The sequence below is a fragment of the Glycine max genome, chromosome 4 (genome assembly GCF_000004515.6).
Source record: "Glycine max cultivar Williams 82 chromosome 4, Glycine_max_v4.0, whole genome shotgun sequence".
NCBI classification, from domain to species: Eukaryota; Viridiplantae; Streptophyta; class Magnoliopsida; order Fabales; family Fabaceae; genus Glycine; species Glycine max.
This window is the reverse complement of record NC_016091.4, coordinates 50,136,178-50,161,370: the sequence shown is the minus strand read 5'-3', so window position 1 is coordinate 50,161,370 and position 25,193 is coordinate 50,136,178. Positions and strand designations below refer to the sequence as shown.

The 25,193-nt window shown below is 32.7% G+C and overlaps 2 protein-coding genes across 3 annotated transcripts; one reads left to right on the top strand and one right to left on the bottom strand.

Moving 5' to 3' along the window:
• Window positions 1-212: 212 nt before the first annotated feature.
• On the bottom strand, window positions 213-9,344 carry LOC100778848 (ubinuclein-1). 2 transcript variants are annotated; one of them, XM_006578895.4, is made up of 13 exons: window positions 8,804-9,344; window positions 7,792-7,878; window positions 7,544-7,636; window positions 7,327-7,403; window positions 6,263-6,857; window positions 4,976-5,075; window positions 4,753-4,862; window positions 4,553-4,636; window positions 3,777-3,902; window positions 3,138-3,269; window positions 3,002-3,049; window positions 2,370-2,471; window positions 213-860 (listed from the first exon to the last, which is right to left on the bottom strand). In XM_006578895.4, the coding sequence occupies exons 1-13, from the start codon at window positions 8,975-8,977 to the stop codon at window positions 420-422; spliced, it is 2,169 nt and encodes a 722-aa protein (XP_006578958.1). In that variant the 5' UTR covers window positions 8,978-9,344; the 3' UTR covers window positions 213-419. The 2 variants fall into 2 exon arrangements, with proteins under 2 accessions (XP_006578958.1, XP_006578957.1); XM_006578894.4 differs by having other exon boundaries at window positions 3,138-3,272; window positions 8,804-9,341.
• Window positions 9,345-18,330: 8,986 nt separating this feature from the next.
• LOC100795861 (agamous-like MADS-box protein MADS9) lies at window positions 18,331-21,529 on the top strand. The gene is made up of 7 exons (XM_003523374.5): window positions 18,331-18,681; window positions 18,864-18,930; window positions 19,489-19,550; window positions 19,667-19,766; window positions 19,873-19,902; window positions 20,193-20,237; window positions 21,244-21,529. Exons 1-7 carry the CDS (start codon window positions 18,494-18,496, stop codon window positions 21,295-21,297), a joined length of 546 nt encoding a protein of 181 aa, XP_003523422.2. The 5' UTR covers window positions 18,331-18,493; the 3' UTR covers window positions 21,298-21,529.
• The last annotated feature ends 3,664 nt before the right edge of the window (window positions 21,530-25,193 follow it).

Sequence of the window (25,193 nt, the reverse complement as noted above, 5' to 3'; positions counted from 1 at the left end):
AAAAACCAAAATCTAACAACTATCCCGAATGGACTCTTAACTTTTTTTGTGTGTGTTTGCATCACTGTTTTGCCATCCATCGCACACATTCCTAGGGCACCAACCATGACTGAAAGAATTCGTAAGATCCACGTTAAACATGGTTTTAACGTGTATTCAAACACACACTAACTGATCAAAAATTGCAAGCGGAGTAGAGAAGAACAATTGCCTTAGAGAAGCGTAAACACTCTTTGCCCGTGCATCACTAATAACATTAAATCTATATCTATATTTCGAAGAACATTGCAAGGACATTTAATTACAAAAATGATAAATAAACTATTTGATAGAGAAGAGGATTAGGAAAAAAAATGAAAAGAAAAAATGAGACAGACATTCTGCTTCGTAAACCTCTAAACCTCCTACATGATACTACGTTAGCTTGACTGTTCAAGATCAGGCAGAGATGTTGGCTGAAGATTTGATTTGGTGGGAAGTGGCCCTGTAGACTGCTTTAGGGACCTGGGTCTTTCTTCTCCCTGCAAGGAAGCTACTTTCTCAGGACCTAAATGTGCTCCTTCCAACTCAAGTTCTGGTTTTCTCTTTACCTTCTTTGTCAAAACACCATCTGCAACCCTGACATCATCCACGGAACTGCTTGAACTTCCCTTTGCTTTTTCTTGTTTTAGACCATTCATTGGACTTGGGGTGCTTGTATTAGAAACTTGCTTGTTCCCTGAAGTATAAGCATGACTGCTAGACTCTGGAGCTGATCTCTCTCGTAGGTTCTGCTGTGAAGTAATTGTATTAGTATCAAATCGAACGTTCTCCTGTTGCTTAGGTGCCAGCAACTTTTTCCTCTTAATTTTCTCCTGATCCTAAAAACAAACAAGTAAAACAACTGAAATAAAAATCAACTAAAATATCAATATTGTGCAATCAGATATCAAATCCTGGTTATCATCTGGGCATAAGAATCAAATGTTCTTCTTCCACTGTTAATTAGGTTCATTCAATTTTTTCCCTATATTATGGGCAAAAAGAAATTATCTTTAAATAAAATCTATTAAAAATACCAAGACGATTTGACTCCTTTTTCATGCTATGTTGCTTTGTGGAGAGTAAAGAGTATGAACATTGAAAAAAGACTCAAAGAAATCAACATTTTGAAGGCTTCATGAGAACAAGAAACATCTCCTTGGAGCAACCTAATTTTGGAATCCCAGACAGCCTCAGTTGTTTGAATTAACATCAGCTTTATTGTTTGCAAAGGGATATGTCCTTCTAATAGACAAAATAGACAAATGCAAACAACACTATATATCATATTCATTACTAACTTTTATTCGGCTTTTTTCAATAGCCTTATCCTACTAGGTGAAATCAGTTACATGGATCACATAGCACCATTGATTAAAAACCAAATTCTCACGGATATTATTCATTGTAAGATTCCTTATAATAATTTCCTCCAATGTTCCTTTTAGCTTCTCACTACCCCTTTTAGTTTTCACAAAGCTAAAAACCCTGCTATCTACTCTCCTCACCAGTACCTTCAATGGCTTTCTTTGCCCATGCCCAAATCACCTTAACTGATTTTTTATCTTTTTCTCAATAAGTGTCACACTAATATCTTCTCATATACAATCATTTTGTGCCCTGTCTTTTCTTGCATGGCCACACATTCATTTAATATTCCTATTTCTAACACTTCAAGTATGCAAGGAATACAGCAATAGGAGAGGTTCAGCCAATATACATTTGTCTGATATCGCAAAAAAGCATGGTAGTGTCACTATTAGAACCATGAAGGTAAATAGCATGGCCATGGGTTTTGAAGCTCTGAGTTCAGCTTACAACCAGAACTTCATCTTAAAGCTGCATGTTTTAGCTTGGGGTTTCAATAGGGTTCAGTTGCTCGATTTTGGTTAGGCACATGAGTTTCTCCCTCTTCCATCCAGAAAGGGTTAGAAAAAAAATCATTCTCTCGCCTTCCCTTTTTTATTTGATTTGTTATCTTCCCCTCCCAACATCCAAACACACCTTCAAAATTGGGGAACTTTGAAATGTTTATAAAAACGAACATGGGATAGAAACAGGACCTTATGATCCAAGTATCCATTTTTCTATTCACATTTCACTATAAGATCTTTGGTAAAATATATGACCTTGGCGACCTTAACTACCACGCCAAGCACATCTAGTTTCCAATATTGCAATTCCATTTAGGACACTACAGTCTAGAGCACAGACAATATTCATGAAACTCTTTCCTTAGTTAAACTTTTAAGAACAAGGGAAGCTTGTTCTTCTACTTTAGAGAGAGGGTGAGATTGAATAATGCATCACTAATATAAAAAATCATTAGTAACTGCAAAAAGGCATACCTTATGTTTGTTGTATAGTGCTCTGCGCCTCTCTTTCGCCCTGCAAATTCCACGTTTGATCCCATGGTTGTCCATGTAACCACTGGGCCATAACTGTGCAAGCTGAAGACAAAGACAACAAAGTTGAAAGTTTAAAAAATCAATATATTTGTTCATAGAATGCAAACAGATTAACTTTACCCAAGTCACACAACAAAAACTATACATTCAGTATACACATATATTAACTATTAAGTAGCACTAATGCTCCTGAAAGAAGAAAGTTGTTTCTTGGAAAAAAATTAAAAATGACAGTTAAGTAAAGTTCCCTGAATGAGTACTTCCTAATGCCAATAAATTCTCAAAACAAATTGCAAATCCTTTATTCATTGACTTCTAGGGATAGAACAAGGGGAAATTTCATAATTAACAGATTGTTATTTTACTTTATATGCAAATAATCTGTACATATAATAGTTTAGCTTATATAAGAAGGCATTAAGAAACCAAATCAAACTTAGAGAAAACAAGTCAAGAATTTCAAAAACCAAGTTGATTGAGTTTTTGGTCCTCAGCCAGAAAAACACAATGCAAGCAATCCAGTATCTCTGCAAAACCATTATTGAGAGGAAGATTTAGAAAATATGAACCACCTCAGCATACAACTTTCTAATCTGTGGACCGGCATTTTCATCCAACCCCTACAGCAATCACAAAAGGGATTCAATAAGAAAGCTTTATCACAAACAAAATAATTTCAAGAAAAATATCTATAGATCAAATCTATACATCTACAAAAAGATCGTAGAGATCACAAATCTTGTCCTCCAATGCAGCATCCATAGTAAACTTCCTTTTAGTTATTGGTTTTCCATCAGTACCAAATTCTTGAAAATCACCAGATGCTTCACCTTTCAGCTGCTGCTGAAGTGCCCAAAAAACACCATGTGTCCAAAAATTAAATGAACAAAATATCAGTTAAGCAAAAATATGATTGAATATCAAGATATAGCGCAGACATAATAAGATATAGAAAGAAAACACAATCATAACAGTAAACAATCAAATCCCTTTCCAATGATCCATTAGTAAGCTTGCCATAACTAGAGTTTGCAGAGCAAAAGCTAAATTACATTGAATCCATTATTAAGAGGAGTAACCAATAGAAAGGATGACAGGAGACATAGTATGGATTATGATGGAGGAAACAAGGCTACAATGATGGAGGACATGCAAAACATAAGAACACCAAAGAACATATCACATGATGTTGACAGACACAACAACAAACAATTAAAAGAATCTCAAGCTACATATTGGAGACATTGTGAACTCATAAGAATTGAACATGAGTGAAAATACAACACATTTAAGCCAGTTTACCAATATTTGATAAAGAATGCAATAGCAAGGGAAACTACAATAAACCTTGGATTCCAGAGTTGGGGCCTGCATCTTAATCAAATCAACAACTTCCTTCTTTATCTGTTGAAACCTATTATCCTCCTCCTGCTTTGCTGACAGACCCATATTGATCATTATTTTTAAGTTTCTCTGCAGTAAAAAAAAACATTGAATGAGTAGATAAGTAGTTTCAGGAATTAAGAGAACCTAGTAAACCTAAACTACACTGAATGAAAACAATGAATAACAGTTACAGATAATGTCAAGATACTATGAGATCAAAATATCCAAGAAAAATTAGAGGTGAAATTTGTATTCCTCGTGAAGACAGTTTTAATTGAAATAAGAATTGGCAAAGTAATTATTTATTAACAGATGATATAGCCATATCTTCATAGTCACATCACATTAAGGCGCTCAAACAGAGAGGAAATAGGAAAGGAAAATTGAAGCATTTTTCTTGGAAAATCACAGAAATTAATTAGTCTCTCAAATCTACAATCTTAACTAAACATGCAAATGGTTAGGTCAACATTGCACTCAAACCATATTTTTATCATTATTCTTAAATGATATACTAATAATTAAATCAACCCAAAAAAAGTACAAAAGCACAGAAACAGTGGACAGGGAACTTGAGAAAAAAACAAGCATACTTAAGTCTCTACTCCACATAACTTTTGGGTTTCAAGTTTCAACTATATATGTTAGCTAAAAGAAGCGAAGGGAGAGATTAAAGTTGGAAACTGTAACAACTAACACTAAAGGGTTGTCTGTTTATATTTAACAGGCTGCCAAACCTTTAATGTTCTTAGCTGAATCAGATGCCCAAGAATACTCATAAGACGGTTAATTAACTCTTTTGATACTTTCCCGTGCGTTGCCTGATGCAATGAGAACATATAGTTAATATTACAATGTTCAAAGCCCTTGAGTAAACAGTATAAAATAGTATATATGTTCAGAAGCATAAAACCAAGAAAGTAGCATCATCCAGTACCGCTAGTCTAGCAACTTTAGCAAGCTTTAGCTTTATTTCTCTAGGCAACCTCCTTTTGACTGCCTGGGATGTAGCATCAGCCTCTTGGTTATCCACTGCTGGTGGCCTAGCTGTAACATTATTCAAAAGGAACAAAGGTAAAGAAAAGAAAATTTTAGCATTCGAAACAAACATTTCACAATTCATATCCATGATAAATGTGAACATAAATATTCAATCTTACATTCTGCAACCATTTTTTCCAACTCACGAAGAGCCTTTTCAAGCATTGAAGTTTTTGGCCTAACACTAGAACCCTCTTTCTTGTGCATGTTTTCAGACTTCTGCATAACATTCAAATGAACTCATGAACAAGATAAGAACTAATAGAACATATATAGTTTCATGCTGTGCATAGAATTCCAAAATCCATATGCACAACTTTCACCATCACTGTCACAGTAATTGAAACAAAAATGTATAATTCACAAAGTGCTGGTTAAAAGGATAGTTTACTTCATCACTTAAATTCCTTATAAATATAACACACCACACCCAATGTATGCTGGCATACTTAAAATTAGGTGAATGTCGTTTCAAATGAAAAATCATGCTTCATGAAAACCAAGAGAACTAGCCAAGGACTGGGTTGAAGCAATAATGATACACAACTAAGAACTTGTGCCCATTGCTTAACATCTACATAGCATCTTCATGCAAAAGAAAAGGGATTCAGCAGTGCTTATTCTTTTGCCTTATTAATTGGCTCATTATTGGGGAATTCAGCTCTCATTTCATCTGGCACACAGGCATGTTTGGATTAGATTATATTTGGGAGAAAAAAAAAATTCCAAGAATAAAAGATTTTCTTGAAAAAGCTGGTATGTTTGGTAAAATAATCAAAGTGACATAAAAATAAGGCTTTTTTCTATGGTAAAAAAGGCTTCAAAGCGTGTGATTGAAAACTATCAGCTTATTTTTGCTTAACTTTCATTTTTCCCATTTTATCCCCAACAATTGATTATTTTAAATACAAAACCAACTAATACAAATAACTTCATACTCTTAATTTTACTATAAAAACCGATTCTTATAGACAATCCAAACAAAATAGATTATCTTAAAATCACTTTTCACCTAACATGATCAAACACAAGTAATTTCATATAATTAATTATAACAACAATTGATTATAAACAAATTGATTTATTGAAATAATCCATTTTTCATAGGTATTCCAAACACGGGTCTTGTAATCCCTTAGTTTCAGTGTAGGACTTGATCTCTTAGTTGCAATGGAAAGTGGTTCTACTAAGAAAATGATCATTTGGAAGGAAGTCATTGATGGTTGAAATTATCATGAGCCACTTGAGACCCAAAGGAATAACCCTTTTGTTTAATAGTAAAAGAGAATTGAAGAAAGCACTGCAGTGCAGAGCACCTCTTTTTATGGTATCGCTGGTTTCTTCAAATTATTTATCAAATCAAAATTAAAAAAGGGAGACACAAAAGCAAAAGAATAAAAACTTACTGTTGCTTGGGTAGCAGACTTTCCCTCAGACAAGTTAAGATCTGGCAGTTCACGCATACCATTTTTTTCTTTTGTCCAATTGATATCATCAATATTACTTGAGGGTCTTCCAGGTTGGGATTTGGAATGAGCATATGCACTTTTTTCATTGTATTTATGATGAGATGCATCAAACGATCCACTTCCATCTATATATTTATCACTAATGTTCTTAGATTGAAAAGCTCCTATCTTCTGCTTGTCAACATCTTTTGCATCTGTTACAGCAGGAGCATCATCACTTGATGTTTTCAAAGAGACAGAAGGGTTCAATATTGGTTTAGTATCAGCAGTTTTCTTTTTCGAAATAATTCCAGAGACATCCGATTGATTTGGAAGTTTCAAGTCTTCAATATGGTCACCAGGTGCAACCAAATTCTCAGATAAATTTAACATATTCTTTGCCTGTAGTGAAGCTGTTTTGGCAGATGCTGGCCTGCCAACTTTTACATTTTTATTTGATCCATGACCATCATTGTTTTCACCAGCATTCTTCAATATATCTTTTCTGCGCCTTTTCTTTGGTTGCTGATTAGGTAGTACAGGAGGTTCATTTCTGGTAATATAGAAAGAAACAATAATCAGCAAGAATAATTCATAATTTTTAAGACTCAATTCATTTTCTCCAATCTTAAACAAAATATATTCATTAAATCACTACAAATTTGTAGTCAAGTGTCAAAGGAAAGAATGTTTACGAATAAGCCAAAAGATAATGTTAACATCATTAGGAACACAAATAAAGAACTTACAACACTAGATTACCAAAGAAAGACAAGCATGTTGATAGATACCAAAAAAGCAAAAAAGTTATAACTGATGAATAATTTGAGCCAGCTAAAAAGATGTTATTTAACAGCAAATACAATAAAATGATAACAAGAGACCAACCTCAGAAATGAAAAGGGATCAACAAATAAAATAAGTTTCAAAGAAACCTTTCTATGATTTGCTTTAAACATGTGTGGTTTGAAAAGAACAAAATGTAATATTCAAAGTAGATTTTTTAAAACAGAAAAACTTACATGCGTTCCAATTTCCCCCTATTTACAAAGAACCCATCATGTTTGATTGCAGAATTATCAACCTCAAAATATTCATCCTGCATAATGAAAAGTTTAAGAGCATAAGAAAGAAATATAAAAACAAAAGGCCCATCATACAGAACAGTACTATTCCTGTCTTGGCAATAAAAGGTCATGAGAGTGATAAATAAACCAAAAAAAATCCAAAGATACCAACCAGTTCAGCATCATCTATAAAAGAGTCTTCAGTATCATACTGATCATCATCAGGAACATCAAGCAGATCCTCATCATCACTACTGTCCTTACCCTGAAAATGATTCAGGGTCTCATTTATTCACAATACAGAAGCTACAAAATAATGCTTAACACACATCTATAATACTAATCAATGGTTCAAATAACTAATTCATGCTGCTGATGCAGAGCATATAGTAACAATCTTAGCAAGCAATATACAAATACCGTGTAAAGGCGCTCAATCTTCTCTATTACAGCACTGAAACGGTTTGGCTGAGAAGGATCTGTTTCTTCAACCTCCACAGGTTGACCCTAAAAAAAATGGGCAGAGGCTTGTGAAAATAGTGAAGCATAAGACAACACATAATTTCAAAATAAATTTGAGGGGGGGAGGAGGGTGAATGAGCATGAAATGAGAGGACTTAGTATCAAAAGCCTAGAGCATTCAAGTCTTGGTTACCTTGACTAGTATAATTATGTTACAGAAGAAAAAAAATCAATTATGTATACCACATGTTTAAGAATTATGAGAGTAAATTCAAATAAAGAGAACTTAGTACCAAAAAAGAAAACCCATGTACACGTCCACTAACTACTACACCTTACATAATTCTCAAATATTAAAGACTCTACTAGATCATGGTAGGCCAGTCGTATCTATAACAGACATGTAAAACTGATTTCATAAAATTCCTAGCATTATGTAAATATGCACTAAAGAACAACACCTGAAGTATGATAAACAAACAGATGCTTGTTAAATAAGAGAGAAATCCTGCAAATAATAGTATCGACTGGTTTAATTGCTTAAACTAATGAAATAAAGTTCAGTAACACATCTCGGAAACTGGTTTACCTCAAACAACAGGAATCACGTTACAGAACAATTGCTCCTGTAATCCTATTTCACATTTTAGTACTCTAATTATACCAATTTACATCTAATAACCCCGAAATAGGAACATATATTAGGTTAAAAAGGCATATACAACACCATTGAAAATAAGGAATTCAAAGTCAGATAGGATTGATAGCTTGGAAGAACAACAATTCCAGTTTGGCACAAAACCCCTATCAAACCCAAAATTCGATCCAAAAACAACAGCGGACCACAATGTAAAGCACCGAAGCGAAAACTCCAACAGCAGCGAAAGCTGAAAAGACTTCACACGTGGAAGCGAATTAACAATGCTCTCGGAAATTAGAGAAACAGAGTGAGATGGAAGAAAAGTCTCACCGGAGCGATTGCGACGTGTTGTGGCGCCGAAGTGGATCCGTTGTGCTTGTTAGCGTCCTTCAACAGCTTCTTCCACGAAACTATGGTGGTCTCACCTGGCCAGAGCTCCACCGTGAACATTTGCCGGTCGCCTTTCTTCACGAACGACGACGGCGCCCTCTTCTCCTCCGCCATCGGAACACCGATACAGAGATTCGAGAATTAGGGCGCGCGAGAGAGAAGAAACATAACAAAACAAAAGGAATTGCTTGCTTGCTTGCTTCCGACAGATTGCGCGGGATTCCAAAATTAATTCATTCACGAAAATTAAAGAAAATCGAATAGATGGAGTGTGTCTGTTGGGGTTTTAACTGCAATTCGATTTTGGTCGTAAAAATTTTCCTGCTCGCTCTTTTCCGAGAAAAAAAAACAGGGAGGGAAAAGGGAGCTGGGTCGGGTTATTCTCTACGGGTCGGGTCAAAGTAAAACCGGTACTACTTTTTTGGATACCTTTATACTAATTAACTGTTATGAACTGTGCAGAGTGTCTGCTTTCGGTGAGATCTAGTGGCGACTGGCGATTACATACATCACATGCGGCTTGTCCATGAATAAAATGAGAAAAAGGGAATGAAATTGGTGTTAGAGTGTTGGGGATAATTGTTAAAGGGGTCAATTCATTAAGGCCTTCTTTATTCTTTTGGACCAATTTCACCTAACAAATTATTAGGGGTGATCCTAGGTGCACTTAACATTTTAAGTGAAAGAGTGAAAATGTCTTTCACTCAAGTTAATCCGTATGAGTCGTACGGATCAATTTGATTCATATGAATCTTACGGATTTCATACAGATCAAGTTGATCCGTATGTTTAAATTATACTTACGGATCAAGTTCATCCGTACAAATCATATGGAGCAACCATAGAATAATTTTAGAATTAACAAAAAATGTTGGGTATACAAGTGGTGCACCTATCATTACCCTTATTATGAGGGATATTCATCCATACTATTTTCTTGTACACCCAAGCCAAATAAATGAAATACCAATTTTGCCCTTTACTTAAAAGCAAAAATACACCATTCAAGTGCACTCGTTTGTTCCTCTTCTTTGCTAAGCTCTCATCCTCTCGTGGTGTGTTTTGAATCTATGGCTCCTCCACATACATGGTTTCTCTTCCGCGAGTCTCTTCTCCTCCCCTGCGAGTCTCCTCTCCTCCATCGTTGTGAGTAATGTTGTGTCATCGACGATGGGTTTTTATTTTTTTGGACTTCGTTTATTGAATAAGAAAATTGTTTTTTTATTAATATATTTGTATAAATATTATTACATTAATACTATTAAATATTTGTATAAATAGTGATTTGAAGTATAAAAAAATATAAAAATGATTTTCTTCATTCATTTATAAATATATAAAAGTTTTATAAAATATTTAAAATAAAATTGTAATTTGATTTTGATGATATATTTTAGTTTGCTACATTAATCATTTAAAGTTAATTTAAATTTTATTTATTATATTTGTTAAAATATACTACATTTAATAATACAGTGGGATTTTAGAATATTTATTAATTACTTTTTTAGTTAGTTTTTTAGTAACATAATGAAATATTTTTGTTATGAAATATGAAACTCAACTATTATTTGAACGATTAAATGTTATTATTGTTTAAATTTTTAGATTATGATTAGAATTAGAAGATTGCGTTGGACTTTAGGCAGAGTTTTAGAAAAAAGCTTTAGGTAAATAGGTTATGGTGATGAAGAAGAAGGCCCTCGGCATGGAAGGCCGACAACATCGGCATGTAAACAATGAGCATTTGTAACTGTTGCAAAAAATGTTAAGAATATGGATAATGTTGCTAATGAACCTCATGAGCAGCCTTAGGATCTAGTTACGAAGGATGTAGGTGGTGACTCACAGGATTTTTCAAGTAGGCCCCAAGATACATCAGTGCGACGACGAATTATGCTTATCATGTGGCATCAAAAGTGTGGACAAGAGAGGTAATTATTTGTTTAATTAAAACTTATTTAAATAAGTATTTGTCATTTTAATTTACGTAAATAATAATTATTTTCATGAATGTCCTGAGTTGAAGTTGGTCTATGATGGGAGAAAGGTGGAGAAATTTGGAAGGCATGCACTTGAGATTGAAGGCATAGTGGTTACTACGAAATTAAATTCTTTGATTACATGTTCATTAAAGACAGGCGACAAAGAATTTTTATTTATTTTTGCGGAGAGGTGACACAAGAAAACTAGTAATTTTCATCTACCCATAGGACATGGGACAACTATCTCTTAGAAATTCATGTTATAGTAACAAGTACACATTCAAATGTTGATAACACATGTTATAATAAAAAAAATTAACAAACATTGTTATCATTGTTATACCCGAACAAAATGATTGTCATACACATGACCAATACATATCATGCGAAGAACAAAACTATCTCTCTAGTTGACTTTTAAGAAGAAAAAACGCAATGCTTTATTGAAGAGAAAGAAAGAAGGATGACATTATATCTTGGTCCAATCACATAACTTATATCGATAGTATTCATCCACTTATCCATGATTAGCTACACGTAACAAATTTAATTAGTATTATTAAAAAAATATTTATATTAAAAGAATATTTATACATGAATGCATAACCAAAAAAAAATAAAATCTGTTCACGAATATTACTCAATGAAAAAATGGAAATCAATAACTAGTTTTTGGAATTATATGTTGGTTTCTTTGTAGTGCTTTAGGAATTAGGACAATGCATAAGAATAAGATTATATGATTGAAGGGAGTGATTTAGTGGGCTTATACGGCAAGAAGGGATGAAACTCAATTTGTACATATTTGTATTGAATAACTACAACGGGTATGCTTGACTTGTCATTTTTAATTTGGGAGATGAAGTTCCATATTGCTAGTTATATATATATAACTTCCTTGCTTCATTTTAGTTGGAGCGTGTGTTTAAAGGCAAGGTTTTACGAAAATTAGACGATTGAAAAAGATATGAACTAATGAGGCTGGTCAATATCGTTCTATTCGTCTTTGTGCCTTTTTGGAGAATATATTCCTACTGTTATGCATAAATACCTGCTACAAACTGAAATTTCTGCTCTGGCTTTGACTACGTGGGGATTTTTTTTTCCCCTTCTCCTTGAAGATGGTAGTTGTTTCTTGCATCTTTCCTTATAGGTATTGTAGTAGAGGAAATTTCATTATAAATTTGTAGCAATAAGTCCAAGCATTTGAAAAAAAATTAACATAGTTACTGAAATGATGCTCTTGGTCTTTGCTAAAATGGCTCCCTCATCAGACTTGTTTCGGTTACAGGTGTACTTGACAAAACACTACAAAAATAGGAGGAAGGGTGATCCTGAGTTTGTGCTAGATTTTGAAGAGATTTATGTTATCGATTCCAAAACCAAGTCAATTACGAGAGCCAAAGTTTTGGTAAAAAAATTGTTTGTCAATTCTCAGTCTAGTTGCTTTTGGAATATTTTCTGCTGGTTGTTGCAACTACTTGTCTTCCATAGTCATTTTTCTCAGCCTTGAATTTGGATTACCTTTACTGTTTAACAACTTCTTTGTTAATGCTAGACATTGTATTCATGGAAGTGCACCTTTGTTCAAACTTAATGTTCTTGCATATAGATCTAGAATCTTAGTTAAAATCCTGGAAAATACCCTTACATGATGTTTAGAAGAAACAAAAAGCTCTGGTTTAATTTATTGGATTCATGACAAGTTCTAAGTGAATGGTTCTTTTTTATATATAGACGTGAATCCCACAACTAGAAACATAACCAATGTAATCCTTATTAAGTTTAAGCAGCTGTTACCTTACAAGAAGATTTTGAGGGATTGAGTTAGGCTCTAAGTCTTAATTTTAAAATGATATTAAAGCCTATCTTAGATCTTAGGTCCCAAACTCCTGATGTGAGCTCAGAAATCTTGTTTTTTTCCACCTCTGCATACTTCTAGTTGTTAGTTGAGACTTGAGACTTGAGATGGATATTATGCTTTTACATGCGACTTTGTGTGTTGGGTATATTGATAGCTATATGATTCTCATACACTACAAATAAGCATGATAATTCCCGATGATATTTCTAATTTTATAGGCTATACATTATTTTAAGTGTATGTAATGTAGAATTTTTGCTATTATAAAGTTTCCATGTCTGTTAAAAGAATGTCTCTGAAAACTGATGGCTGTATTAATTGTTTCTGGAAATGACCTTGCTTTGCATTTTACTGTCTAAAGAAAACAAAAGAATCCAACCAAAACTGGATAATTCTAGCTGATGTGTTAGAAGTTGGAACTAGAACTCGTTACCCTGATTGAATTTGCCTTGCATGGCTCTAGCACTTGTAGCTTACGGGTGCTTAAGTAGGGTTTTCTCATAAACAGGGGAATTTTTTTTTTCTTATCTCCTCCCACCCCATCCCGGCTTATCTTTGTAAGGCAGGCGTTATTAATTAATATGGATAATTGTCGTCTGTAATGTTAACATTTACACTAATCATCAATGTGCCTTCTGTAGGTAACAGCTCCTGGAGGGAGAACAAGAGATAGAAGGAGTGATTTGCTCCTTCAAAAGATAATACATGCGGTGACTATTTCTTTCCTGAATCATTTGTTATTTATCTTGACATTACAATTACACCTCTGAAACGCAATCTTATTTGCAGAGTGAAAAAGAGGATCCAACGACTGTCATAGAAAAACAAGAGTGGGAGAATAGCAGAGAAGAAATGGAGAGACATCTTAGAAAGCTAATAGACTTGAGCATTTCAAATTGGTTTTGAGTGATAAGAAGATATTCTAAGAGTGCCTCATGGGTATACACAGCATAGCATGACAGGATCTGCCAATATGCTGTTGTGAACTGCAGATGAATGCTCTCTGGATATACCTTGGTTTTGCCCCAAACCTAGTGAATTAAGATAAGAATACAATACATTTTCTTCTCCACATGTATGTGCTAATTAATAAACGTAATCACAGTTCAAACTTCAAAGTATTTTTTATTTGGTTACAACTATACACTTTTAATTTGAATTTTACTTAAAATTACAGTCTCTTTATAACATAATTAATTTTATTAATGGAAGGAACCCAAAAAAAGGTTAATTAATTTTATTTAAAAAATTAGTCTTTTATTTAACAATTATATATTTTTTATTTCATGAAGTATCCATCGTAGAAGCAATTTTATTTCAGTAATGGATCAACTGTTTCTGTTCATTTTTTATGTTCTATTTGATTCATTTAATTTTAAGTGAAAATTTTCATTTCATTCTTTTTTTAGTCTAGTTATCACGAAGCATCTCAGAAGTGGGATCACATTACATGCTTGCAGTCGAGTAAAGACCACGCAACCACTCTCTTCGATGGGTGCTGATTCCTCATTCGATGGCTACTTCAAGTTCAACTACACTTTCAACAATTATTTCTTAGATTCAAATTCACAATATCAAGCACCTTAGTTCGCATTAAAAAAAATGATGAAAAACAAATTCTAGCAAATAAGGATGAATAGCTTCTGACAAATAATTTCATTTGGAAACAATCCAAAAATATGTACCTCTAAAGGCTCTAAAAGTGTGAATGGTGAAAGTGGTTCCAAGGGGCTAAGATGTTTATTTGGGTATAACTAGAATCTCTCTAGTCTCTACTTCAATTCGATCCCTTTTAGGGTCTGCCTATGTTTCCAGTTTTTACCATTCCAGGCCTATCAATAAATGAACATAGGAAAGGATGACCCCATATCATCGTAAACGATGAAATGCAGCTATGAGATGTTGAAATTTTAGCAAGCAAAAAATGAAGCAGGGAACATTTCCTTTATCCTAAGGTCATATTATGGAGGTTGAACTATAGTAGGCAACGAACTTTGAGTACAATGCCTGGGCTCCTAGCCTGCATATATAGATACTATAGATTAGATGATGTTAAATCAAAACCTTATGAGCTTCCTAGCAAGAACAGCTTTCTGAAGTTGGCTTGGAATGGTTAGCTGAACTTGAAGAAGTGGAGAGAAAAAAGGGCCATATGTATTAAATTAAGTACATAGATTGGCATTGGCTGAAGCCTAGTTGCAGTTTTGTCCTAACATCTCTTCAAAATCACTTTGTCATGTGTTTGATTGGCCTCCACACGTAGACTGGTCACTGCACCGCAACAAGCAAAGACTCCTGGCCTGCACCACCTGTTAGATAATATTGATATTGAATTAAACATTTTTTGCATGGGGATCACCATCTTATTAAAATACGCTTTTATTATATAAATAAATGCTTAAGGGTGTGTTTTTCATATTGATATTGAATTTAGTCAAGATTTGACTAAATTCAAATTAGAGCTTAGAAGCATTTTTTTATAAAAAAAACGGTTACAATAGTGTTTTTTATATTTCCTAAATAATGCTCCACGTGGTTTACCAAATTAATGAAACACGTCTGTATAATATTTTAAGCCTTCTGAATGTCTTAATTATAATATTGAATTTACTAAAATCCCGAGATCTGATGCAATACTTGCATATACTAAATGCCTTGTCAATGTCATTTTGCAGGCTAGTCCGGATTGAACCACTATTAGATGGGGGATAAAAATGCTTGACTTTAATTCGTGCTCAAATTTGAAGCTTGAGCGCCCTACATTTTATCAAGTGATGAGGTTGATTGCAAACTTGATGTAAGTCACAAGCTATAACTAGTTGAGGCAAAAAAGTTTAATTTTTTTTGCAAATTGCCTAAATTCAACCTTCATTACTAAATAATAAGATGGAATAGACTGATGAAAACTTAATTTGTATCAGATTTTATGGACTAAGTTCATTAAAAAAACACTTAGTTTTAATTCATATATAATTAGAATTGAAATCTCAATTCCCACATTTTAGCAATGAGTTTATGTCAAATTGGTCGATATTTAATCATTTTGTCACCTTAACAAATGACATGTTAGGGTTACCAGCAAAGATTTACCTATAGGATTACTCCACATGCTCGAATTATAAGTAATTCAATCCAATTATAATTACATAACTAGTCCATAGGGTTCAAGGAATCTCCTTGAGGAGGATAAAGTGGTACTAGAGGGATTTGAACGCACACCTATGAGGAAGGTGAAAGTCAGTTTAGGATTCTTGACCATTTGTGTTAATTTTTTATTTGAATGATGTTTCATGAAAAAAAGTCTATCATAATAGGCTTAATTATATTTTTTACACTCAATTTTTTAATTTTTGGTAAATTTTACTTCCAACAAATTAATTTGACTCATTTTAATTATTTTTAATTTTTTAAGAAACTTGTAAATTTTATCCTCTATCATTTATCTATTAATAAATACAAAAGTTGGGATAAAATTTTTCCAAAAAATAAAAAAGATAAGAGTAAAATTCAACAAAAAAAATAAAAAAGTTAGGTGCAAATTTCACCAAACAAATAAAAAAATTGGGGTTAAAATTACAATCATGTTAGGAGTAAATTGGCATGGCTAAAATTTATAAATTTTTTAAAAGTTGAAGGTAAAATACATTAAATTAATTTGTTAAAAATAAAATTCATAAAAGAAAAAATTGAAGATAAAAAGTATAATTAAGTCATCATAATATTTACTTATGACTCATATTCTATAAGCAGACAAATGTTAGAGTTATACGACATGGGTTAGGGGTGAGGACACATCACAATACATGACTGATATAGTAAATTTGTATTGTATTTTATTGATGTAACCCTATTTGTTAATACGGATAGTAGAAACAACCGCAACTATCACTCTTCCTCACAAGGATGTGTAAACATACTTGCTCAACCTCGTTAATCTTGTGTTTGTGTGTATTTACTCTAATTTTGGAATTTCGGTTGCTCCTGTTAACACTAATTTTATATTAATAGTTATATTATAAATTTGAGTTTTAATTTCGTTAAAAAAAAAAACCTCTCAGATTCCATCTTTAAAATAAAGATATGATCTTATTATATTTTCTTCTTATGACATATAATTTCACTATTATTTAATATTTTGTGTTTTTTAGAAATATTTTTCAATCTAAAAAAAATACGTACATAAGAAATATTTGCTACTTCTAATTCTGTAAGGTAAGCAAAATATTAGATTTAGAAGTACTTAATAAGCTTGACAAAAGAAAAGTTTCAAGAGACATCTTATGTTGTTTGTTAAACCTCTGTTAATTTATCTAACATGACTGTGGTGTAATTGTCAGGTTGAATTAAGCGTGTATCTCTATACCAATCTTTGAGGCAACAGAATCAACAGATCATTGATTAATCTATCGAAATCACCTTTTTTTTTTTTACATAGAAATCACTATTGGTTGTTTCATCAGTAAAATAATTATTTATATTCAATTTAATAATTTGATAGAATTGAAAAATAATTTTTTGGATATAAATACTACATTTTAAATTTCCCTTTCTCTGAATATGTGTGATTTGGTTTCTTTGTTATAGAGAGGTTAAATACAGTTTTATTATTTAAACTAAAAAAACATCATATCATGTATGTAAGATTATAATTATCTTCATTTATTACTTACTTATTTTTGTATTTTTTTCATATACATGCATTTAAAAATTAATGGAACACTTTTTTGGTTGTCCTATTTTCTTCAAAAACCATTTCCCGGAAATAATATATATATATATATATATATATATATATATATATATATATTATAATACTAAAAATTAATTTGTTTGAAGGCACATACAATTCATTGTATCAGCTAGCATGCAAGATATAGCTGTAGTAACATAACTTCTTCCTCTTGAGTCTTGAGTTTGTCATGTCATGCAAATCTTCCAGCCATAGCTAGCTAGTGATTTGAGGGTTGCAGTTTCTACCAACCACACCTTTCAAATCAGAGGTTCCACCCAGGGAGTCACCATTATTTACTAGCTATAGTGCTTGCGCTTCATGATATATCTTTGGTCTTCCATTAATTTGATGGATAAGCTTGAGACTTCTCCTTTCCATTGTGGTCGCGACATTTTAATTGTTTTCTCCTATGCCCTTTTACACATTACTCTAAAAAGCTTTTATTCCTTGCACACAAATGGGAATAATAATCCTTTCCTTTCGATTTGATGGTTGAGCGCCCCACACCTAGTTTCCACTACCCGTCATTCAAACCCTAAAAAAGTTAATTCAATCACACACACACCAATACAAGTTAATCGAACACCAATATATATCATCTCAAACCTGCACCAAAACCTTGTTTTAAGTATATAATAAATTAAGTACACCCTAAAAATCCACATACTTTGGAAAGAGAACCCTGAAACAGTTCCAATTAATTAAATGAGCAAAAGAGAGATGCATAAAGAAACCAAGGGTTAAGAAAATGGATCACAGGTGTTCAAAACTGATAAAGGCAAATTAATCAATAAACATGAAATAAAGGCATAGTTGAATTGGCTTTAATTGTCACAAACCCTTAAACAAACACTTCCTTTCTGTGCCACTCAGAAAGTTGTTCATCCACAAACCCATAATGGAATGCTCCGCTATTACTTTTCTTTCTTGCTATATACCTCTTTATCTTTCCACCTCTCCATTCAACAAAGCAATTAAGAAACACAAAAGATAGAAAGAAAATAAAGAGAAGGAGAAGGGGAGAAGAGAGAAAGGTTGTATTGAGAGATATGGGGAGGGGTAAGATTGAGATCAAAAGGATTGAGAACTCAAGCAACAGGCAAGTTACCTACTCAAAGAGGAAGAATGGGATCCTTAAGAAGGCAAAGGAAATTAGTGTTCTATGTGATGCTCAAGTTTCCCTTATCATCTTTGGTGTCTCTGGGAAGATGCATGAGTACATCAGCCCCTCCACTACGTAATATTATTAATTAATGAGTTCTTCTTTTAAACTACTTCATCTTCATCTTCTTTGCCTTTATCTTTGTTTCATCAAGAAGAGTTCAAGTGCAGGAAAATATATAGCTTTATTTCACTTATCTATCTGCAAAAGTACTCATCACTTCTTTTAATTTTTCTTTGGATCTTTTGTTTGTTAAGGTTGATTGACGTCCTGGACAGATACCAAAGAGCCTCTGGGAAGACCCTGTGGGATGCTAAGCATGAGGTAGGGTTTTTTTTATCTTTGTAAAGAAAAAAAAATGAAAAACTAAAAGCATATCTAGTAGTTTTGCTTGATTTGCCTTGCTAAAAATATGTTCAGGCTCAAGAACCGATGTTTCTATGAGTAGATCTACATTTGAAACATGTACTCTACTCCCTCTCTATATATATCTGAGTGTTATGACTTACACATATTATATATGTATTATTATCATAACATCTTGTTGACAAAGAAAGGCAAGAGCAGCAGTATATGCCTATATATGAACGGATCTGACTATAAAACAATATCCACTTTTCTTTGCAAATGTTTCAAAAGCTGAATGGCGTAGGAATGAGCAACAAAGATGTGATAAATTTTCTCCCTTGACTACACTTTTCTTCCCTGACATTGGAACCAGCTTTAAGCTATAGACTATAGAGCCAGATCTAGTACAAATATAATGTTAATTTATATGAAAATTTTTGCTTTCTCGTCTATTTTTGTCTTTTTTTGGGGGGTGAGGACACAGAATGTATGTTCGGATTTACAACAATAATAATGTTGTTGAACTCGCTGCAGAACCTCAGCAATGAAATTGATAGAATCAAGAAAGAGAATGACAGCATGCAAATTGAGCTCAGGTATATATGTAAATATAAACATTGATGCACCTTGTTCTAGCTATATATATATATATATATATATCCAACAGCATGATCTCTTATTTTTCTGATCAAGTCAAGTGTATACGTTTCAGGCACTTGAAAGGAGAGGACATCACGTCACTGAATTACAAGGAACTGATGGCTCTAGAGGATGCCCTTGAAAATGGCCTCAGTGGAGTCCGTGAGAAAAAGGCAATTATTTTTAATATACTTATCATCATATATAGCTTTATTATTGGGTTAGCAAAACTTAAACAAGAGTTTAACCTCAGACCTTAATTTCTTGTTTGTGCCACAGATGGAAGTGCACAGGATGTTCAAGAGAAATGTACGTGGCTCTTTTTTCCACTGTGTGTGTATATATTATTAACGATAAAGATTAACAGTTAATTAGTGTTTAAATATAAAACATGATATGTATTTATAACCATAAAGTTATTGGTTGTTACTTATGATTCCTATTTTTTTTTACAATAATCAATTATAATTCTCATTTGATTATTCTATAATGTAAATAATAATGATGATGATGTCTTTTGGAGTAAAAGTTTTTGATATATATATGATAAAAAAAAAGAATACTGACTCTTGTTTAATTCCTTTGATAATACTGCTCAGGACAAGATTTTGGAGGAGCAAAATAAGGAACTCAATTTCCTTCTGGTACGTGGCAATCTATTTGTATATATATATACACATTAATGTGTGTCCCCAACTTCTACCATTCATGTTTCTAATTTGGATCGATATCCTTCTTGTTCCACACATAGTTGATACAACACATATACTTACAGTGATGCATTTGTTATCATAGTCACAAATGCCCAAGTGTGTGTTTGATATTTAGTTGACACACATTTCAAAACACGTTCAACTCAAACCATGAATCTAGTATCATTGGATTTAACATCTATTTCAAGCTTTCTAAAGGAAAATCAAACAAACATTCAATTCTTATTTGCTGCAGCGTATTCAGCTGTTCCATATACAATTGCAGGTTTTATTAATTGAGATAGCTGGGAACGAATATGGCTGAACTTTTTTATTTTAACAGAAAAATATGGTTGAACTTAATTAGTACGTACACACACACATATATATATGCAGCATATTATATTATATTAAGAATAATAATTCTCACGTGTACAAGCCAATGGGTTTAGTGACGGAGTTTTAAATAATTGCCATAAATTTTATTGTCGTCATGGGATATAAAAATAAGTCAAATCTCTCATCTACCTAGGTGAGCCATGACCATGAAACAAGTGTGATGATAATGAAAGAAATAAAACTAAAAGAATAGGAAAGTGAGAGATGTGATATATATATGATACTAGCTTGCTAGGGTTAAAGAAAACATAATTCTATTATTAAAGTTTTAGTCGCTTTTAACCTAAGTTTATCTATGTTATTAGGTTTAGGATATTTATTTATTATGAAACATTTATGAATACCAATTTAAACCAATTTTGGTATTGATAAATATTTGAAGGACACCCAAATCCAATTTACCATTCAGCAACTGGTTTTCATCCATTCAAAAAGGATTTTTCTTTTTTTTGCTTTAGTTAAAAAGAGAAATTTATACTATAATCCTCACGGGAAAATTTATGAACCATCTAATGTAACTAAGTGTATTTTAATTGTTCTCTTTCTCTTTCTCTTACAGCAACAACATTTGGCACTAGAAGGTGTGGGAAACATGCATGGACAATGGATTTAACGAGATTAAAAGGGTATTCAATTCGCATATGCAACGCGCAGCTAGCCTAAAACAGCCAAATCTAAAAGAAAGAATATAGATTAATGGCTGGTCTTGTCAAATTAGTTCTGCTCAAAGCCTTAAGTTATATGAACTTCTATCATTTCTGATTTCGGCCGTATTTGTTAAAGCTCGGTAGTGTATCTCTAAAACTTGTTATACGATTATTGAATTCTGATTACGAAACTATCAATTAATGTGCATGTATGCTGCCAATTTGAGTTATATATACATGCATGGAGAAATGCTAATTACTTGCATGAATTTAATTTTTATGTAGTATAAAAAAATTACATTCCTAAAATCAATTAGAAATTATTGTTAATATAACTTTTATGGTGATTATAATAAATCAACAAATTAACTTATTATAAAAATGATTTATAATTAAATGATATTATAAAAATATCTATTAGTATTAATAGTACATATACTATTTACTCTTAATTACTTGCACACCAATTCTTTATTTTTGGGTTAATAGGCACTCAATTAATAAAATTAGATGCAGAAAACTGATCCACCCCCACAAAGGTCAGCATTGCAAAAGTAAAATAGCACTAAATGCATCAAATTCTCATTCTTAATATATTAGGACCACAACGATATTATATACTTGGAGATTTTTTTAAAGTAAACTTGGCGATTCAAGTGAGTATCACTTTACTGATTATTTAACTATGTAACTTACTGATCAATGTTAAGAATAAACTACAGTTTACTTTCTTGTAGCTTGGCTCGAAATCCTTTACCCCCTCCAAATTGTTAATTCTACAAAAAACTGCTAGGTTAAATTGTGTAATAAGTTGTTAGTTTAGTTGAGAAGTTGAGAGGGCTTGTGCAAGACCTAGTTAGAAGACGTGAGTTGCCTTGTGAAGGTTGGGAGTTGGTCTTTCCTGGAGGCAAAAGTGAAGGTGCTTGTTCTAAATTTGCCTCTGCGCGCGATTAGGCTGAAGCTCAAAATTCTAGCTAGCACATGGGCTCTAATATTGTTTATGTTGGCTGTGTTGCGAGAGAAAATAAGTTTTGTTTCTTGAATGCTAACCTTCCTGCATTTGTTTTCTGCACTTCTAGCTACTATTATCTCCTGCACTTCTCCTTGCATTTCAGAAAGCTCGTTCTGAAATGCAATGAGAGGTTTAAGATACAATAATACTGAGAGTGCATGATGCAATATTAGCCTAACCTCCCACCAAGGCTTTGCAAAACAGGTGTGAAATGAGAGGCCCTCTTTGGGAGAGTTTAATGGACTTCTAATTGTTGTTAACTCAGGACCTCATGCATGGTGAATGAGTTGGCCCAATCTTTACATGGCAAACCCAAACAAGAATGAGGACAATGGATCTCTTGGCGAATGGCGCCTTTAGAAGGTATAAACGACTCTGTCTTTTGGCCATTGAATAAAATCAGCATGGAATATGATGAAATTAAGGTTGTGAAATATAATATTGCAAAAATAGATGGAAATGGCAATGTCCTTGATAGTGTTGAGGATGAAGCTCCACTCCAGGCTATCAAAAGCTTTCTTTAGTTGATAACCATGAATCCGTCTTTTTTTCCTTTGAGATGCCTTATGAAATGAAAGATTTCATGCGCTATAATGATGTGACTTTCCCTTTGTCTTCTAGGAATGAAGCTACATTGGTTCCGAGCGATTGGCTAGGATGGAAATGACTTGCTTGAGGTGGGTCACGATGATCTTGATAATAATCTTGTTGTTACATTGCACAAGCTTATGGATCAGTATTACTTCAGGATTTCTAGGTTGTCTATCTTAGGAATGAGCACTAGTGAGATTATAGAAGGAAGCATTGGATAATCATTGTCGAGGTTCCACTAATATAAGGAAGATCTTGTTGTTTAAATAGATTTGAAGAAATTCATGGTTAATATTTCAAGGTTAACTATGTCATTGATTAATTTCCTAGAGTCATCGAGCAAATCTTTGATAACATTACACTTCTTTCTAATGATAGTGGATATGTGAAAAAATATGGTATTTCTATTGCAAAACTTTCACCAATCTTTAAATGTGTGCCCTTTGATATCAAAAAATGTCTTCCTGGTATAGGAAGTGATTCATCTTGATTTTTTTGCGAAAATAATGTCAATATTAACAAAATGCTTGCTAGATAAATTACAAATAAGGTTAGGAAAGCAGCATGAGCCCACTCCTTTAATATTCCATGATAAAATGTTAAATATGAGAAATGATTAGAGGATGGACCACACACCAACCTTAGTTCAAGGGGATAACCTCCAACGTGCGTCAACGTAGTATAACGAGATCTCATACAATAATTGTCTTTCTTACCTTATTTGTCACCTTTTCTCCATTTAATGGACTCGTCACTTTGCTTGCAACCTACTTGTCACCTTCTATGTGTGTCCTTGACAAATTACTTAGTAGGAAGAATACAAGACTTGTACATACCATTTGGTGGCATAAAAAACATCAAATCTCACTTGAATGCCCACGAGTTTATTGAAGGCAACCATTCATCCCAAATCTTCTATATCTCATGAGCTTCACGGGTGTTCATGCGTCGGGGGTCGGGTTTAACTAAACTTATTATTCAACCTTATCAAAATTTTACGGGTTAGATTGGGTGAAATTTGTATAATTTTTTTTACAAACTCAATCTAACTCAACTCAATCATAAACGGATTGGATCGAGTTATGTTAATTGCATTTGAATATTTAAAAATATTTTTTATTTAAAAAATATTTGTTTAAAATAATAATTTATTTTTGTCTAAAACTTTATAAGTATATAATGACTAAATATATTTTAAAGAAACTAAATTATGAAAATATTTCACTAATGTAATTAGTGATTTTAATGCTAATATAATATTTTTATTTTAGATAGAAATAAAGTATGATTTAATTTAATAAATTGAGTTAAAAATTATTAATTTGTTTTATATTTAATAATTAATTTATATATGTTATAAATTAAATTATATGATATGAGTTGTGTTGATTAGGTTCAAGAAAATAAAACTAATTACCCAACTTGCTCATGATTGGATTTTGATTGGGTTAGGTTTGATTCGATCCAGACATTTAAAAAACCCAATCCAATATAATTGGATCAGGTTGTGTCACGGGTAGACCCAACCCCATGAATATCCATGAACACCCGTAAGGAGCCCTTCTTCATTCAAATAAGTATAGAGTATGAGAAATATATATATATATATATATATATATATATATATATATATATATATATATATATATATATATATTTGCAAATCATTTCTTTAATAAGACCAACAAAGCCTCAGCTCCCAAAACAACATGACAATTCCAAAGTAACATGTTTGGTCTCAGTCCTAATATCTTCTATATGAGTGACTAGTCCATTAAAAGTCTTCACATCAGTTGCTTTAGCTTGTTCAACTTGCATTACCTCTAAAGGCCTAGTGGATCAACCCTTATGGTTTGGATGAATGCTTTTTCATGGGAAACACTAGATCTTGTTTCTCCATAATCAATTTTTCCTCCAAACTTGAATTAAAGGCCTTACATTGTTTCTTCTTCAACACTTTCATTTGATAGAGAAATTGGAATTCCTCCTTGGTGCATATACTTCTCTTGTCATTATTAGTTCCAAAATCATGTATGTTTATTGTCCCCACTTGTACAACCATGCACGTGCCTTTTATGAATAACCCCCCGTAACCATCGGTGTTATTTTATTTATTATTCCTTTTTGGTTGGTTCTACCATCAACCAAATTCTTTATTGACCCATGCTTGACATTATTTGAAGTAGAATCCAATTGAGATTTCCCTCACGTTAATTATTTCCTACACAAACCTCTTTGTCGTTTCCATGAATTTGCAAA

Bases quoted from the DNA above. Each gene is read 5' to 3' on its own strand.
- LOC100778848 (XM_006578894.4), bottom strand. From the start codon at position 8,977: ATGGCGGAGGAGAAGAGGGCGCCGTCGTCGTTCGTGAAGAAAGGCGAC. The intron at 5,076-6,262 runs GTAAGTTTTTAT...AATGTTATGCAG, and splicing joins AGTCTGCTACCCAAGCAACA to AAGTCTGAAAACATGCACAA. The intron at 2,472-3,001 runs GTGGTTCATATT...CTTTGTCTTCAG, and splicing joins TTAGAAAGTTGTATGCTGAG to CTTGCACAGTTATGGCCCAG.
- LOC100795861 (XM_003523374.5), top strand. From the start codon at position 18,494: ATGGGGAGGGGTAAGATTGAGATCAAAAGGATTGAGAACTCAAGCAAC. The intron at 18,682-18,863 runs GTAATATTATTA...TTGTTTGTTAAG, and splicing joins TACATCAGCCCCTCCACTAC to GTTGATTGACGTCCTGGACA. The intron at 19,551-19,666 runs GTATATATGTAA...TATACGTTTCAG, and splicing joins AGCATGCAAATTGAGCTCAG to GCACTTGAAAGGAGAGGACA.